The 19,484-nt window shown below is 45.2% G+C and overlaps 1 protein-coding gene across 1 annotated transcript in view; it reads left to right on the forward strand.

Moving 5' to 3' along the window:
* Window positions 1-1,408: 1,408 nt before the first annotated feature.
* Window positions 1,409-19,484, forward strand: part of LOC120949015 (semaphorin-2A-like) — an 89,262-nt gene continuing 71,186 nt past the window's right edge. Inside the window, exon 1 of the mRNA XM_049605424.1 lies at window positions 1,409-3,288. Coding sequence (XP_049461381.1) covers window positions 3,048-3,288 — 241 coding nt within the window. The 5' untranslated portion in view covers window positions 1,409-3,047. The remainder of the gene's footprint in view (window positions 3,289-19,484) is intronic.

Here is a 19,484-nt window from a genome sequence, read left to right on the forward strand (position 1 = left end):
CAAGTGTTTTCGGCTGCTGTGCGAACGAGTCCGGCGTGGAGTTGACGCGCTGTGCAATAAGATGAAACTGGGAGGTTGGGATTTTTATAGCCGCTAGAGATTGGAGAATGGAAAGATGCACGTGAAAATTTGGATGAAACAGTGATACGATGGGGAACGTTTTGTCTCAGTGCAAAGGAGATATTCAGTAAATTTTCGTTTGAGGACATAAGGCGTGTTGGATTCTGCTTAAAAACTTTTTGAGGGAACGTTTAGAATGCGTTATTTTTAAAATATCCTGAATTAATACAATTGAAATAGTACTTTAACTATTTATGCATGCAGCAGAGCAGTACCTAGTTTATGTTCTTCAATAAATTCTTGAACAAAATTCAAATGACAGAACACAAAAATAGTAATATTGCAGAAAAAATGAAATATTATTGATTTGAATGACCAAAATCGACGAAACAATCCTCATTCATGCTTGGAATGGACATATTTTTAAGTTTGCAACCATTGAAACTTCATGCATGAATTTCAAAGCCAAAAACTCTGTTAACGTATTTAAAATAACATTTGACTTACATTTTTTGCAATGATAACGTGAAACATGTTTTCTTTCTTCAAAATCTAAAAAGGACGCATACTTTTTGAGAAGAAACTTGATATATTATGGAGTTGAATCATCTTGAAAAATAATTTTTTTACATACATTTAAAGTTTTTCATGGAAACTTATAAAACCCCATCTCAAAGATGATTAATTCCTGCTATTGATTACATTTATTATCAGAAAAGAAGTTAAATTGTTTATCAGGTATTCTTACACCAAATAAACACATTTTCAAGAAGAAAAAACAACTTTGATGCAGTTTCAGCTATTTTATGTTATTATTCAACAAATTTAAAAGTTTAGGAAATGCTCAGCATAGCATTAACCAAGTAAGCAATTTTAATTTTCTTCTATAAAATGCGTTACTGAGCGTTACATTGCTCGAATGCCATACGACCACTACGGAGCTATGCGCGCGCACGCTCTTCAATTCATTTTCCTTTGCCAATTTTATGGCAAGACACCTTCCTACTGCTATAATGCTTTCCCCCGTTTTGGTTCATTTTCCCTTCGCTATAGTATCGCATCGCTTGCGGAGGGAATAAATATCCCAATCACCAATACACGCGCAAGTATAAGCGAGGGAAAAATTTCCCACAACAAAAATCTCGCACCGGAAAAGCAAAACAAGGACAAGAAAGGACTCACGGGTGTGTGAGAGCGAGTGAGGAGTGGAATTTTCTCACCGCTGAGGACCTGAGTCAACTCGCAGTTTTCCAAACTCCCGCTTTCATACGCAGCACTAGCGTTCATCGGTCCCTCGGTCCTCGGTCGGGATCGGCAGCTCGGGTGGAAGCCACCGATTCGATTGGATGTTGTTGTGCATTTGCGTCGCTCCGACTGGAAGCATCCCGGTGCGGGGCCCGTACGACGCACAAGAACAAGCGAGCGTTCGCCGCCACGGAGTCAGTCTGTTTGAAAACTCGGTCGGGATCGGACGTCTTTCGCGAGTGTGGTTCGTCGTGGTCGGTAGCAGTCGGTGTTGCGTTTGCGAGTCGTTAGCTGCAGCAGCAGCAGAAGCGTTTTGCCCGTTTCCACCCTACCGTGCCCACCATCGGAGCGTCAGCCAAAACTTCTTCCGTGCGAGTGAATCGAGTCACGGGGTGCTGTTTGCGCCAGTGCACGGGCACAGGTGTGCGATACGCTTTTTCGCGGTACGGGGCGAGACGTTTTTCGGGCCGCACACCGGGCCCAAAAGGTGTTCGCTGAGCTGTGTTCGTGATTTTTCCTTCCAAGATCTGCGCTAAGGAAGGAAAGCGTACCGAGCGTGTGGAGTGTTTCTGTGAGGGAGGAAAGCGCGATTGGAAAGAACATTCCCTTAAACCGCATTCCCAGCGTGCCGCGCGGGCAGAGGTAGAGTGTGGTATCAGAAAACGGTGAATTTCATTAGACAGCCGTTTTGAGGGAGTGGGAAGCGTAATTTGAGTTGAGTTCGGGTAGTGCTGTGCCAGGGTTGGATAAAGAGCGCGGCATGGATTTCTTGTGCAAGTGGGCAGCAGTCGAGCAGCCGTGAAGTCAGCCCACGGTGGGACGGACGAGTTTGTTGAATGAGTGAGCTGAGGTGAATGAATAATTTGGCCAAAACGGTCCCGAAGCAGAGCGAAGAAGCAGTTCTCGGAACACCGTCCTGCTGGTGGCCCTCGGTGCGGGCAGAGCGTGTAAAGATGCTGCGTGTAGCGCAGCAAGCTCTGTTGATATAGTACGCAAGGGTGCTAAAAATAGTCGCTACCAATATCGATCGCTTCACGTAGAGAACAAAAAAAGGCATCGGCCATTGATTGAGGCTTTGCTGTCATTGAAAAGGTGTAGCGTTTCTCGCACGAAAGGGGGCAGTGAGTGAGCCGGCCAGTTCGCTCGAATAGAAAGGCTCTTGGAAGCATATGGTAAACACAGTGCGGCACGGGCAGGTGCAACTGCCAGAAGCAGCTGTCAGTTTGGAAAACTTGTCCGAATCTCGACGCAAAGCAGTACGGTCGTACGTTACGGTTGTGAGCGATTGGGAGGATTTAACTATTTTGCCAGCTTAAAATGCTCACTTCGGCGTACACACGGAACGTGCATTAGTGACAGTAGCCGTGAAATCCGGATATCCTGCTTACAGGTTCCGATTGTCGGTATTAGCGGCACCGACTGCCGTGCGCATTACGCCGTTGAGCAGTGCGTTAGTGTGGAATTAAATGCTCAAACAACCATATCGAAACCATATTGAAAGTTGTCGAAACAGTGCTGAGAGTGTGCGAAGGCCGCGCATTCGTAGTGTGTGGCAGCGTGCATAAAGTCGGCTGTTTAGGCGGCCGACACTGTGGAAGCAAAAGTGGCGCATATTCGAAAGGAATAGTGGTTTGTGTGTGTTTGTATCTGTGCTGTGGGGGAGTGGTTTGGGGGCGGTTGGGGAGAAAAGAAAAGCAGCCGTTCGGCAACCGGTTTTGAGAAATCCGAGAAACATTACCACAATGTTACCAGCATCATCATACCCATGCTTAGCAGCGCTCCGGTCAGCGGCAGCGGCAAGCTTACCGTGCACACCGGCCAGACCGAAAGCGGCGCTGGCCATGGTACTGCTGGTGCTGGCGCTGGTACTGCCCCTTCCCGGGGCCGTGCTGGGAGATTATGAAAATACATGGAACTCGTACTACGAGCAGCCGTGCTGCGGTGGCACCACCAATGGGCCGTTCCATCTGCGCCACCATGGAGGTAGGTGGTTTCAATTTGCTGATTTCCACTCGGTTGCCCGCTCTGCACAAACGGAAGGTGGGCGGGCAGTTTGTGCAGACGAGGGGTCGATTTTGGAACGCGCTGTTGTGTGTTTTATAATAATTTATCCCTGTATGTGTGCAGAGCTCTTTACAATTCCTCCTGCTATGTTCTGTTTCACCTTCGTACGTGTTCCCCCATTTGCTGCGGATCTGTTTGTGAGTGTTTTAAAAATAGCAAACGAACGGGTTAAAAAAAAGAACCAGCTTAAGGTACCAAAACTCCACCAAAATAAGGATCGTAACAAACACATGCACACACTCATATCAGCCAAGTACAGCAGCTAACGGGGTGTGGCTAAACGACTCCGGGGTGGTTCATTCCGGACCATTTGAGAAAAAGGCCGTTTAGAGGTTTTTGTAAAACCATACCACCGCCGAAGGGAGAGGGCGGCACTGGGTGTATGCACTGAAATGATGCTGCACCAATATGCACTTGAGGCTACCCTTCAGAGAAAAAAAAATGACAAAAATCGTCGCAATGGCCGCTAAAGGATGTGTCGAACAAAATGGGGGCCTTTCTTTTCGATTCACCGGAACACGAGGACAGCCCACGGGCGAGATTGTAGTGTTGCTGGAACGTTGGTTTTTGTGGGTGTGTGTGTGTGTGTGTGTGTTTTTTGTTTGCTGTCGGCTTCGCAACATGCAATCTTGCAAGAAGCGTTTCACTCGATTGCGATTGACGATCCGTTGCGCACGTTATAAAATCGTTCGACACTTGAGACTTGCTTGCTGCTGCTGGAAGCAGGACCAAACCAACCGACAGAAGGGTTATTTCCAAGGGTGGTGCATTGTTTTATGCGAATAATATGGAATGCCCTCCCTTTAGCTTGTGTGTGTGTGTGTGTGTTGGTTTTTTGCCTCTTCCATTACTTTTCGTTGTCCGTCAATCAACGTAAGCGAGCACGTGCGTACTCCGAGCGAATGCCGTCTACAGTTACCGGGGAGGTCCTCCTGCACTATTGTTCCCTTTTTTTTTGTATTTCGCTTCGCTTTGATGAGGGCTTGATTTTTCGGGGGCAATAACTGCATTGGAGGGTGTTGAAGGTGTTGCGAAGCAATTGGTTGGATCGCTCGGTTGGCGGTTCGTTAGGGTTGCTTCATGTGAGTGATTTTCTTGCAAGCGAACGGGGCGGAAGCATCCTCACAGTGCGGGAAAAGCCATTTTAATATTGCTGTGTACGTGTGGGTACAGTGTAGTACCGCAGCAATGGCTGCCACTTGTAAGGCCCTCCTACTTGGAATATGTTTGGAAAGCGAAACAGTGTGCAAAAAAACAGGCATGAATGACAAAAAGTATGTACATGTAGAAGGTACATATGGCGTCGTTATGCACGACTAGTTGTTTTGTTGGGCAAAATAAGCCTTTATAATGAACAAAAAAGAAACAGAATAAAGCCTACACAAGATAAAAAAACTATAGCCAAATAATGGAGACATATGAAATCAGATTAAGTGACTAAAAGTAGATAAAAGAGAGCAAACTAAATAATAGATATGATCAATTGTAGGTGATTGTTATCGTTTTTTCCACATACTCTTTTTCGCAAATATGTAAAAATATACATGCCAAGAATAATCAAGTTGATGGGTCTTGTGGTACAGTCAACTCGTACGACTTAACTTAACCCATCATGGTTTCGAGGCTCATATACAGCCATGTAGACTGTCCACCCGTAGCAAAGACTGACTATACAGCTGCGTGGTACTAAATCAATCTCGAAAGCCTGTACAAAAAACATGTAAGACATTATGCCTAATAGAATAATTAAAAAAATCAACCATGTTAAAAGCTACTCCAATTTTTGTAGTTAGTTACAAGATGTTAGTGTTAACTCCCCAGTTGCAACAAAATCCTTGTTGACACTGTATTTATACTCATACTATATTTATTAACTCTTCTACAACAGCCAAACCGTATGAACCAACAACTAGGCCGTTTTGAGTGTTGCCACGTTCGTAAACAAACAAAATAGAGCTATCCCTCAGTGAATGATTCAACGATTCTGAAATGTACTAAATTTGATCCGGTTAGTGATCCGCGATTCAGCTCTTGCCATTGAAATTGGAAAATTGCTCCATTATTGCCATCTCGACAGTGACCCAAAAGAAGACAAGTTTCTTTTAAATGTGTTAATAGAATTCGCGAAATATAACTTCAACTAAAGCAAAGCCCAGCGTATTTTATAAACTCCTACGAAAAGAGTCAACATTTTCGCTACGCGAACAGTTTTAACAAGGCGTTTAAACCTCGTGAAAATTGAGGCCCCTAAAGTTTCCAGTCTAAGCACAGGTGAACCAGATAGACCACTACCGTTTAACTCCTGATGTACAATAATGTTTTGGAGAGTGAAGCTGCATGATGTTTTAATTTCGAATTACCGATAACATCAACTTGTTTCCTATCTTCCAAAAATCAACGGTAGCTAAACTATTCAAGAAGCCGATACACACGGCATCAAATGTAATGAGATATATTATCGCCTTTCATACCCAACACACGCTCAGCTATACAAACCATGCGATATGAAACATTCCGAATGCCGAATACCTCAAAGATCCATTACACCGGCATTGTAGCAGGTACATTGGGGCGATGCACGAAAAAAGAAACACAAACTTTCCTCGGTCGACGCCTCTGGGCACGCAATTGATATGTATAAACTTCACCCTGCCTTTTGGCATACCGGTCAACGCCTCGGCTCCCAATGTTCGGAGATAATTAATCTCAGAATTTATGATGCTCCAGGACGCCCGGTGCCCGGGCTTAAGCTGGCAGGAGGGCGTGGAGTCTCCAGTCACGTTGATGGATGATTTTTAAGAACGGTCGTGCATGCTCTTTCACTCTTTGTCGATCCCACCATGACCCACTGATAGCAGGTAGCAGAGCAGTGCGATTCATAATTGATTCCTGCAGGAATTCAAGTCTGCCCTGCCGGAATCTGGCAGGCATCTGGCCCGCCCGCTAGCCTGCTGCAGGAAACGTTCGTTTTAATCTTCGCTCTCCGCTTCTCCGAATTGGCAGTTATTCCCATTTTCTGTGCTAGGGAAAATCATTACTCTACCGTAACCCGCACACACACAACGCACCCCTAGACTAGAGCCTGTGTGGTGTGTGTGTGTGCCTTTTCCTGTCGTCTACTATTTACACAGCGCATACCGATCACCGGGGCAAAATGCAATATCCGATTACCGATTCTCGGCACACAATCACACACATACACAGGTGTATCGTGGTGCTAAATGGTACGAATGGCCTCCCATTTGTTCGGGCCTCCCAGTGCAGGTTGCAACTTGAGGCAGAGCTATAAAACTAATTGCACCCAGCTACAATGTGCAAAACGTTTTATGCCTTTCCACCCGCTTTCGTCAGCCCGCTCGCACCCGTACTTTGTGCTTTTCTACGTAGTAGGTGTAGGTGAAAATGTCCAATCGTCCCACACGGGGCCGTTGCCATCCCATTCAGCCGCTTCTGCCGCTTTCCGCTTCAACCCCAATGCACGCTAAGCGTCTTTTCCTGGAATAATGGAAAAACGACCGTTTTTCTTCGATTTGACCACCTTCCCCGCTCCGGATCCCCCGGTTTTGCAACACATTGCACCCTATTTTCGCCTCGCCTAGAAACCATAGCACGAGACGAAGATAAGTCACTTAAAAAGGATTACGTCGGACTGCTGCAGTCGGTAGCCCTTCTGCCCGCCACGCCATTCCTTCCCACAGCCTGCCCCTTCATTTCGAGCGAGAAACTGGTGCACGAAAAAAAAAAAAAGACACAGAAATCACCTTTGCCGGACTTTTCCGGGTAAGTTACGGCCACACCGCTGTCGAAGGAAGGAAGGGAGCGACAAGCGAAACAGGGAATGGATTCGGCACTGCACGGGGGCTGCGGGGGAGCGCGTTGCCGCACCAAGTGCAACGTGTGAACGTTCGGGTCTCTTCCCGCTGCCTCTGCATGTAAGCCGCAGCGTGTTACGACCTGAAACCTTGCCCGGGCGGGCCAAACCGGGCGTTCGTCGACGCTGGGGCTTCGGCAAGGTTGTCTCAGGGCAACCCCTTTAATGGCAGCCAATGAGGTCGTGCCGTGCAAAATACAGGTCATTTCAAGCGAAGGTGGCCGAGAGGCACCATGCGAGCGAGAAAGTGGAAACGAGATAGAGAGAGACAGAGAATGGCAGGCAAGACAAAAACGACAAGGTGAATTCAAAGCTATGCCCATTTCTCCATTGCCATAGCGCGAGCCGGGAGAAATGAAGGGGAAAAGCAGCCAGTGAGCGGCAAGTGAGAAATCAGTTTTGTAACGTTTAGCATTTTTCACGTAGTAAATCTGGCCGGCAGCGGACACGAGCCGGCGGGTGTGTGTGTGTGTGTGTAGAGCAGCTCATGTAAACGGGGCTTTTATTTAAACGGATCACCCAGGAAGTAGTAGTATTGCTTTTGCAGCCATTTTGCGGAGAAAAGCCTTCACAGCTTAACCGGCCCTGGTTTTGTTCGAATAAAATCTGACAGCAGAATCTGATTAGCTGCGGCAAAGCTGTTAAACTGTGTTTCGGGTGGATTTAGCAGCAGGCTTATTTGAACTTCCAACGGCCGTGCGTTGGGAAGCCGTACGATTGCTGTCGGTCGGCTGCAATGTGTAAAGTATTCGATAATTAGTTCTGATTGTTTTTTTTTCTTGCTTATTCTTGTCGCGTAATGTCGATCTTTTGAACTAATGGTAATTGGTTTCAGTTCATCATAAAATTTTAATTTTTAATGTTTAAATCGCGATGAAATAGGATAATTAATTTCTTATTATCTTTTTTTTTATAAATCATCACTGAAAATGTGGTATGCGTACTTTGCACCACATTTCTCAACATAGTGAACCCACCGAAAGTGTTTAAAAGGGTGTGACATCATCCATCACGCCATTTTACTAATAACTGTGCTCACAATTATAACACTTTGAGTGTCTCTTATTACCAAGAACTATTGCGTCATTTATTTGTTTTTACTAATACGTTTTCCACACTGAACTTGCAATTCATCAATTTCATTTCGAAGTATTTTCGTAACAGTGGAATGGCCTTTTCACGCTCATCAAACAATGGAGTTTCATTGGCAGTTAATCATCAATGTTGCGTTCACATAGCATCTTGTAGCTTTATTCAGAAATTTTATGTTATTTTCAATGACTAAGGTTTGCTAGAAATTAACCGGTTGAGCTAGATTAAAAGTCAGTTACTAAAACTGCTCAGGTTGGTTAGAGTTTTCCTGTGAAAATCCAAAAAAATGTCTAGTTTTGGAATTCCGATGACTTGACACTAGCTCTTAATTAAATGAAAATGCCAATTCCAGTTAGCATTGTTGTCCTTTCATGAGAATTTTGATTGTAATCGGAAAGTATATTCATTTGACTATTCATATAAACTTTTTGTGTATGAGGAGTTATCTGTTTTAATTGAAAGCTAATTACATTTTAGCTACTTTAATTATAATTCTTCTTCTTATATGGCACTACAACCGTTGTCTGTCAAGGCCTGCCTGTACCACTAGTGGGCTTATTCTTATTTCATGATTGTACCACCTTTAAACGAGTTATTTGTATGTATTATTAAAAATTATTACTATTGGTGTTATAATATAATTATAATTCTGACTTACAGTTTTCTATATTTTCAAAAAGTTTTATCATTCTTCACCATAACCATCTAGTATCGTATGATACAAAAACATCACAAAAACAACTGCCCAAATGCATCCTTCCGCATGTGTATTTAGCATTCATATCCAATCAGGTCAGCGCTACTCTGTTTCTGATTTGCTACTGATCTGCCACGGCAGTGGCAACATCTGCCGCTGCATTTGCTGTTTGAAAAGCCAACACACACACACACAGAGCAGCAAAAAAAAAATCTCATTTTACCGTTTCCCATGCGGTGCATGAAATCATAAGCCTCCCAAACCCAGCCAGTGCCTGTGCCGATCATACCGATAACTCATCAAACTCATAAATGATCGAGTGCAGAGTGCCCCCGAAGCGTGAAGCGCAGCGATAATTCGCGGCCTGTTATTTGAAACTCGGGTTCCTTTACGCTTTCCCCGCGGTACAGAGATGTGTGGTTGAAATTGGATTGGATTTGTGGCCACGGGACGAGTGCACACCGCACGCAGCCGAGTTATTGAGAACACACACGTTTGCGATTGCTTTTGGCGTCGCGTTTGAACAAACCGTACCATTGTCGGTGACGTTGATGCGCATCCTTAGCTTTGAGCTGCAATCAATTAATCGGTTGCGCTGCAAAAGAAACAATACATTCGGCGGCAGCGTAGTCAATGAACGTGCCTTCCCGGGGCCCGAGGACTTCACAGTGAACTTTTCCTGTGCTTAAAACCAGAAGCATTCTGTGCAAAAGCGAGCTATGTTTTTGTGCTTTTCAAACGAGGCGAAACTTCTTTCGAGCGCTGTCGAGTCGCTGTCGTTCCAATGAAAGCAAAGCAAGCGCTCTCGGTCATTAATTGGAGTTCGTTTAAGGAAATGGGACACAAGCACCGCAGCACCGGAGAAGCTTGCGAACGACGGGTGCATTCCTCGGTTTGACGGTTCTACCCGGTCGACTGGTGGGAGAAACCAAAAAAAAAGGGATGACCTCAACGGTCCTCGAATGCGACATTATTTTGATTAGCATCAGCGAATTGGACGAGATTGGAATGTGATGTGATTTTTCGAATAGTTGCACGTCCGTTGCGGCAGCAGCAGGATCGGTCCACCGCGCCATCGCCCGCTCGCCGAAACTGTCCGTACGTGCAACATTAAATTAAAATACTTCGAATTCGCCGACGGGATACCGTGCGGCGGTGCACACGGAATGCTTTAATTCTGGGTCGCCACACCGTGCACCGTGAATCCTTTCAACACCGTTCACACTACCGCGCCGTTGCGAGTTGTAAAAATCCAATCTCACTGGTTGCAGCAGAATGTTTTAGCAGCTGTTGTCACTTCCAGCAGGCCCGCTTTGCTTGCCCTGCCACAGCGTTGGCTGGAGCGATGAAATGCTTTGCCCGACAGTCGAAGGAACAGCATGAACGCGTCCACGAACGTTTGTGTGCCAATAGTCGAGCGTGGATTTCGGTCGTACGTAAGATTGAATGAAAGCTTTTAGTTTACAGTCGTTTTCGCAAGTGAATCGAGTTAGTGTGTTATTGTTTTTTTTTTGCTCAATGCATTTGACGGGTGTACTGATTGCAGGTGGATCGTATCGAAAAGGTTTACCTCAATTTTAGTGTTGTCAAGCATTACTAACTGCGAGGATAATTATGGATGTTTAAAGCTTACTAGGTATTGTGCAATCTTTTCAAAAGTTTATTCAAAAGCTCTTCAACAATCTGTTTACGAATTTTCCAAAGAAATCATTCAAGACATTGTTTATGATTAGCTGTTTAAACTCATCTTCAATGCCAGCGTGGTGATTGATTGGTGACAAGTGCGCTATTTTCTTTCAATATTTGGTTCAACTCAAGCAAAAGCTTTCCCAAACCGCAATGAGCTAGTTGGGATTTGAACAAACAACCGAGATCCGCCTGCATCGCCCGGCAAGAAGTCGATGGTACATGTTTTCTAGCCTAAAATCAATTCCACTTACCCGGAATACAGTGGCGAGAGTGCTGTGTTGCGTGAAAAGTGGAGAGCCGCTAATTAATTGATCCCGATGCCACTCTAGCTCATCATTTGCTCGCTGCCTGCTGCCTAATGCGTACCGACACAGCTTCACGCTAATTAATTCGTGGAAGCAAAACCCAGGAAGTGGTGCCGCGTGCGATGGGTGTGTGAGAGTTCGCGTGCCAGCAACCATGTTTGTATTGGAAGGGTGGGCGTGGGGAGAATCTTTTCGGGTGTGGGCGATAAGTTTGCTGAAATAATAACTGCTCAACTAATAGGAGAGAAGATTATCAAGCTGTTGCTGTGAGCAGGGTGGAAAAATATACGCTTGGTGTGGTATAAGCTTAATTATAGAAACCTCAGCGACGCGTTTTGAGCTAAAAGCAATGAACCAAAGTTTAGAATTTTTGAAAACTCTTTATATTTTTCGAAGCATTTCGTTATTTTCGTGTACTATTCCTCTCCTTTGAAGTCATGAAATTGTACGCATTTTATTTATTTTATTTAATTTGCAGGAACATACAATATTTTACATACAAATGTAAGCTCTCTTTTAGATAATGAAGCTCCCCGTGCTATATTTTTCACTTCCAACGGATTGGTCGAGGCATCATAAACATTTTTAATTAATTCTAAAATATTCTTTGCCGTAATCCAAAACATGTCAAGTAATTTAATATTACACCATTTAAACTGCATCAGTTCCAGTTGTCCAAGTGCATCACTTAAATTATCGGGCCCCTGCACGCCTCATCGCATAAACTATTGGCCTTTAAGAGTTGGTTTAAGAGTTTTCTTCGCAAACTTTCCCTCAACACCCCAGGGCACACATACAAACCCTTTGCTCACTCCACTCAGTTATCGACAAAATGCATTCTTGTGAAACCATTAAACTGATACCGTAGTGGTGCCTTGGTGCAAGCTTGGTCCACTTTCTACGGACGGAGTTGAGTTTAAGACTGGGCTTACGTTCTCTCTTTCTCTCTCTCTCGCTCCCCTTTCTCAGTGGTATTCAATTAAATTTTCAAAACTTTATTAAAGATGATCCGGGAAGCGGCAAGCTTCTGCCAGGTTGAGTGGAATAGTTTTGTCACCTCCCATTAGACACCCTATCATACGGGTTGATCAGTGCCGTTGGTGAAGCGCACGTCCCTTGGACACACATCCTCATCCCAACACCGTGATCATCGTCTTCCCACTGTTCATTCATGCTGGGCTTTGGGATACTGGGTGGGCTTGCGAGCCACATTTACGGCGTAAGATTTGTTTAGATAGAAGCGGTGCAAAACTTTCGGCGACACTTTGTTGCGAGGTGTTAGGGGCTGGTGAAGTTTTTGCAGGGGCGCGTTGAACGGTTGCCCGGTCGTGCAGGCCGGATTTGGGAGGGAACCGAGTGGTACAGAGGATCACCCGGTTAAGGCTTTATTTATGCGCTCGAAAGCATTATGGGACCGGCGCTTCAACAAAGATCTCCCCCCGTCCGACCGTGTGGGGCTATTTGTTTTTGCTGCCACCCGCTGTACGCTCACTTATCCGATTAAAATAATTGCAAGCCGACGGGAGTTATTAATGAACATAAGCACACCACGGGGTGAAGTTTGCTTAAAGCTCATCTTCAAAGCGTTGACTTTCGTGGAAAGGAGAAAATGAAGCGAGAAAAAAAAACAGACTTATATTCACACACAAGCCGGTTTGAGGATGGTTTTGTTCAAAAGCCACAACCTTTTTAGCAAAAACAAACGACGCTAGAGCGTGTGTGTGTGTGTGTGTTTAATTAAATTTCACTCCATTTTGTGGGCAGCCAGGCAGGGCGGGGCTCGTGCCCGCAACAAATGCCCCGCAGAAGGGCTGTAAATTTGCGTGGCAAATGGGATGGAAAATCTTCGTCCCATTTGATCTTCTCTGCCTTGCGTTGGGAGCGTACAGTGAGGTAGGTGCGGTATGACGAGCGCTATGTGTTTATGTTTTTCCTCGTTTTGCTACTGTGCTGCCCGTGGTGGTGGCACAGCACGCATGGCTGCAGAGTACAGTGCAGTAATTAACTTCTGATATCTTTTCCGGCTTCCAGTCGAATGAGCTTCGGGCGGCAAAGGTGGATATCGCAAGGAGCGGTAACCTTACTTTCTGCTCCTTTTTCGAAGCACGATATCAAAGAAGCAAACCGAGAGCAAAGTGTGCTCATGTGTGCTAGCGAGCAGTGGGCCAGAATGGACGTCTGCGCTGAAGATAGCAGCACGCAGTGCAGTGCGGTCCACAATGCATACGTTCTCCCTTTTTTTGCGCACGGATGCCGACGGATCCGAGGTGTCTTTCGGGAGCGATGAAAGCATTAGTGAGGATTTTCTTGAATTTACTCAAAGCTAGAAATGGTTGCATTAGGTGATGAACGCTTGCTGGGCGATAATGGGTTGCCAGCTCTGCAAATGAATCGTAAAGAGACAGGTGGCTGTATAAGGCGGTCCCTCACCGACGGAATGTCGATCACTGACTGAACACTCTGCTTATTCAATATATTATGTAGCAAATTAGCTATCTGGCAATAGATGGCCAATATTGGAATATTAGATATCTGGCAATACATGGCCGTTAAAGCTATATTTGAAATCAGGTTCTTAGAAAATCTAAAACATTCAAAGGTTGATGACTCAAAAATGTAAAATACGGGTTTAAGTATTATGAAGTACCAAGCGTCTCCATGTGCATGCTATTTAAGGCAGATAAATTAAAATAAATAAATGATCTTAGCATATACAACTGTGTCTCTGGTTGTTTAACAAATGTTTAGAAAATTTGATTGATTTTTCCAGTTTTGGATATTCTTCATATTAGGTAATGAATCATGTCTTAAATTTATTTGTAATGAAGTTGTTACAATATTGCTTCATTTGCATTTCATGGAATTCAACAGAATATTTCAAGCTAACAACAATGGTTGTCTTCAACAGATTAGTGAGATAACTATTATTATCGAACGTAAAAAGAACCAACCATCTTGAACCACTGGTTTAGAACCTGATTATCTCTATCCAACGCGTCCGCCTTTGCGGTGGCATAGTAAAGATTAAATTAATTAGAATGATTTTACCACTTTTTATAAGCATTATTCGCCGTTATCCCTATTTTTTGAGGCCTTCGCATCAGCCTAAGAGGAAACCGTTGTTTACCGTTGCCTGCACAGTCAAGTAGTTTAGAGGGACCTGCGGGGTACAGGAAACAACGCCTCGGCATATGTTTTCCCGTTTCTGTAGCTTAACAGTAACATGCTCCACCATCACCACCGCACAAGGTATTACCTCTTCATCGGTGGATGGTGGACCTGCTGGATGTGGTTTTAAGGGTCTTGGTGTGAAAGCTTGGGGCTGCTGTCAACTTTGCCGCCGGGGCGTTGTTTTAGATAATTGAAGCAAGTGACAACGGTCCCTTAAGCACCCATGCATTCGACACCTTACAGTTTATGTGTGTGTGTGTGTGTGGGTGGGTTCACTGTCGCGTTGTGATTGTCTTGCCCGTGTGTATCTAGCGATTTTTTAACGCCACCGTCCCAGCACCGTCGATGGAGACGCATGGTGCTTTGTAGCAAAGACACGCGGACGCGTCTGTTCCGCTACACGCAACGACAAGAAACCACAACATGACAATGTCGTCGTTGCTTGATATTGTCTTGCCGCTTCGACGGTGGAAGTGTTTCCATTGCTCAACCATCTCATTGAAACCTTTCCCCGCCCCACACACATAGTTCACAGTTGCGAGCATAAATCCTCTTTTGAAACAATAAATATTCATGCCGGTTTAGCATCTAATTCAATTTCGGGTTACGTGCGGCATCCGGGCAGGATGGTGAAAGTTACTTAGCATGAAGCAAAACTCGCAACACGGGCAATGTGCAGTGTAACAGACGGTTTGACGGCGTTTACGCCCCGTCGGCGTGTGGCGGGGGAGTTAGGATTGAAATGCTGGGCGCCAGTACGCACTAATAAGGAGTTTAATTTGCAATTAGATTTATTTGATGAGTTCGTGTTGAGGAAAATACATTAAAATAAATAGTGCTAAAATCAATCTTAGTTATATTGTTTACACGTAAATATTTAGTTTTTCAAGTAAATAGTTGCGTTGTTCATTTTCAGTATGTTTAGCAAACAAATTCCTATGGAAATATTCACACTCGTGAGTGAATTTCGCTCTAAAACATATGTTTTCCTACTTGCCACGGTTCAACATGCAAACTATTTGCCACTACTTACTCGAAAGCAGAATTAATTTCGCTCGCTCTGCTCCTCTGAACCGTGCCCGATACCAAACCTTCACTGAGAACTTCAACACGCCATCCACAATAGGGGTGAAAATGATTAGTCTACCGAAAAACCACGATTTCACGTTTCACGCGAATGTTATGAACTATGAGCACAACAAACCGCTCCAGCTTCGGTTCGGTTCTGGTACGCTGACGCCACCGACGGTACGGTGTAACAAAGTGGGGGTTACAAAATGCCGCTGTCTATTTTCTGTTTCGGTGCTTGCTGGATGTAAATCATGGCCCACTGAATTCTCATCCCGCTGGGTCGGCTCAGGTTTTGGTACGTGAATGTCATGTTCTGCCAACCGTTGCGACCCCGTATGCAATGCGAAATGAAATTAAACAAATCGAGTCCCTCCACTTTCGGCGCACCGCGACGAAATCAATGACAATGACGGACCGAGAACACTTTTGGGCGACTGTCCATGTGGACACAGGAGCCCACTTACTGGTCCACTGGTGACGGGGTGCCATTGTACATTGTGCACGGCGTCAACGGGTGTGCGGTGGGGTGGAGTAAAAACCTGTCACCGGCAGTCACTGACACTCGGCGCGGCTCGACGATGGGAAAAAGTCCACCGCGCTTCTGCCTCCTGTGCATCACTTACATGCAAAACCTCGCCCGGTGCAATCTAAATTTTCCTCTCGCGGTTGGTTTGCTCAAACCTTTAAACTGCCATTGGTTTGGGAAGCGACCGGGAAGCAACTAATCAAAATTCAAGTGCTTTGGCCGGCGATGGTTGGACATTTGATAAACAAGCAAATGAACCGCTCTCATCGGAACTGGTTTGGCGTTGTTTTGTTGCCCGGGGGGCTGTTGGGAGTGGGTTGGAATTGTGTCCCCTTTTGTTGAAAAGTCACGCCTGCAGTGAAAATGTGTTTAGCATCGACAATTGAAACAGGGGGAGGGGAGGAGAGGGGATATATTGGAGCACAATGGAGCGGTGAGAACAGAAGCTGGACCAAAATCATTCTTTTGGGCAATGAGAGGCACTAACAACGACAACAACAACAAAAAATCCTCACCGCTGAAAATCAAAACCAAACGAACCGAACAGCGTGAGCAAATTTACGCTTTCTGCATCTGGTGACGTGACCAGGAATATACGGTCCCAGCCACTGGAAGCGGCGAAATAGAAGAACAACGACAGAAAGCGAGAAAAAAAAAACTCCAAAGAGCGATAAAATTAAACCAACACTGATCGATATTTTGCCTCCCACGAACGCCACCATCTTCGCTTGTACCGTTTGTCCCTTATCGGAAAGAAAGGAACAGAGCGTACTGGACCGTAAAACGCGAAGTCCATCAAGTGTGGTCGACAAAGTAGAAGATGATATAAGACGGATGGAGGAAGGATGGTGCGCCCGGGTGGGACTGGGAAGGGACCGTACCGAAAAGGGCGAACGAAACTTTACACTCGCCGCCTGTTAAGGACAGTCGGTCGGCACCTCGGTTCAGCTGTCTTTGGCATCGTTTCGCGCCTTCAGCTGTCACTAATTCACTTTGACTTGCTTTGCTTTCTCTCTCTCACACACACACACACACACAGCCAGTTGCTCTTGTCGCTCTTCCCCTTACTCCACGGCACGCACGTGCTCCCGGGGGCCGTTCCGTACACTTAATTGTGCTTCGTACCGGGAATGGTACGATTATTGCAGTGTGACCTTCCGCTGAAATTATGGAACTCTTTGGACCGATCCGAGGCGGGCTCCAAAGAAAGAGGATAAAAAAAACATAAAGGGACGAGCTGGTTGACAATGAGCTACGACGTGGACGTAGGACCTTTTGAAGGATTTTCTTCCTTCTCGTCCGCGTTCGCGGCGAACCCATCACACACACACACTGGGGAGAAGACTAACTTTGCGCGGGCTCGTACAGCGGTGGGGACGGGTTAAAACGACGATGAGCCCCGGCCCGCCGGATGGATGGACGACCGGGCCCATGCTCCTTACGGGATGCTAATGATGTTACGTGATTTACGCCGAGATGCGAACGAGTTGAGCTGATTGAGTCCGAGCAGGAGCGCATCAATCCCGGAAGTTCCCGCGTCGCGTCTGGAAAGTTAGTACGGGGTGGTTCCGGGGAAGCTAAAATAGCGCGACAGCTGAGCCGTTTCCAGGAAAATCGTGCCACTGCGGTAGGAATAAATCCAACCGACGTCCAAGAAGAAACCGGCGTGAGTCGATGGGAAGATGGACAAATTCAAAATCCCAGCAGGCGGAAGAAAAAAACTTTCTTCATTTTCTGCTTCATTGACGAGACGATATCGCTTTGGTGGAGCGCAGTGTGCAATAGCTTAAGAAAACTGGTGTATGTGTGTGTGTGCGTGAGCATGAGAAAAGAGAGAGAAAAAAACATTGCAAAAGAAAATCTACACACTCAAGGGCTGCGTGTGAAAAGGAGAGTGTTGCGGGAAAATTCGGCCAAAAAAAAAAAAGCGAAAACCGATCACAAATGCTTCTTCCCTTCTCCCTTACACGCTCCGCGGTCCGAGGGAAAGGCAAGCAAACGCTGAGAGGGGAAACTTTGAACGATGAAACTTTCCGAGCGACATCCTGTGCTCGGGAGTTTCCCGTTAAAAAAGGGACGACCTTAAGCGTGGGATTGTAGAAGAAAAAGTAAATCTGAAGCGTCGTGACAAGAATGCGGAACAACAAATAAAAAAAAAATGCCCGAAACAAAGCAAAACTGAAGAAATCAAAATAAATAACTGACGTCAAAAAGGGACACGCAGTCGCAGGTGTGGTTGGGTGTCGGGTTTTGGTTTTCTTCTCCCTCCTCCCCCCCCCCTCCTAGTTTGCTCACATCGTCGATCGTCTGGTTTGTGCTCGCATAGGAAATGGGACATTAGACCTGCTGATGGACTCGAACAAACACACCAGCACACCACCCATCGATTTGGCGCCCACTTTGGTCCACTCTTTATGGGATGAAAAAAAAAAAACACATCCACGAACGCACACAAACTCACACGTACCAGGAAAAAGTTTTGATCTGTCAATTTCGAACCATTTCCGGCACACACACACACACACTCCCGTCAATAGGAAGAGTAGTGCAGCAGCAAAAACAACTACGTGCGACGCTACCCTCAACCGACGACAAATGATCTCCCCATCCCGGCCCCTTCTTCCCTATCCCATGGGGAGGGGGGGGGGGAGGGTAGGAAGGTTGATGATTGGCTTGAAATTGGTTCGACCACCATTTGGGAAGCGTTTTGACATATTGATACCGCCAAGCGAAACCACGAGCTGGAACCGGGGCAGTACGCAGAGCATTGGATGTGTGTAAGTGTGTGTGTGTGTGTGTGTGTGTGTGTGTGTGTGAGTGCTGGCAGCATTGTGCCGGTGGCCCGCCCCGGCATGAAATGATTGGTTATTTATGCAAGGTGTTGACACCGTGAACATCGATCCTGGGGCGATTGTTTATCGAAAAAGTCCACCAAATTGGACATGTATTATGACAAATGATGGGAAAGTGTGAGCGGGGGTTTTGTTGGGGTTAGTTTTGGATTTTTTTTTTGCGAAAATGGGGAGTCTTTTTCCTTCGTATGTTTTGGAAGAGATATTTATCATCTCTACATTGCGTTGGCGTAATCTGACAGACTCCGGAGGGGAAGCTTAGATCTGCCTTTGTCAGAAGGATTTGACGTTGCGGTTGATATGCTAAACAGGGGACTGCTGTGTGTGATGTGTTTTCCTTTTTGATGTAATGGGTTGTGGTTTGGATAGCATAAATAATTCAATTATAGCTTACATACACGGTAAATATCATTTAAGTTAGTTATTAGATATGTCATGTCACAATTTGAGAGTGAAAAATAGTTGATAGTTATGTCATTCTGAGACTATATTAAAGGCTTTAATCAAATTCAATTAAACTTTTGTCTTTAATTTTGTCCTAATTTACCAATTTAGTCATTTATTTATATCAATATCACTAAATAAGTAGAGTTGAAAGGCTTCGCCTGTTATGCAGTCTTTTAAATGTAGAATTTTAATAAGTACGGCATTTAAACTTTCCTTGTTAAAGAGAAAAGATATAAACGCACATTTAAAATTGACAAACTTTGAAATAAATGTTCCAAAAAAGAAAATATGTCAAATAGAACAAGAAAGCTTACGAAATACAAACTACCGATGGACACTATTAGGCTTCTCCCAATATTTGTAAGTGGTAAATTGTTATACGAATTGCATTCAA

This window comes from Anopheles coluzzii, chromosome 2 (genome assembly GCF_943734685.1).
Source record: "Anopheles coluzzii chromosome 2, AcolN3, whole genome shotgun sequence".
Classification (NCBI taxonomy): Eukaryota; Metazoa; Arthropoda; class Insecta; order Diptera; family Culicidae; genus Anopheles; species Anopheles coluzzii.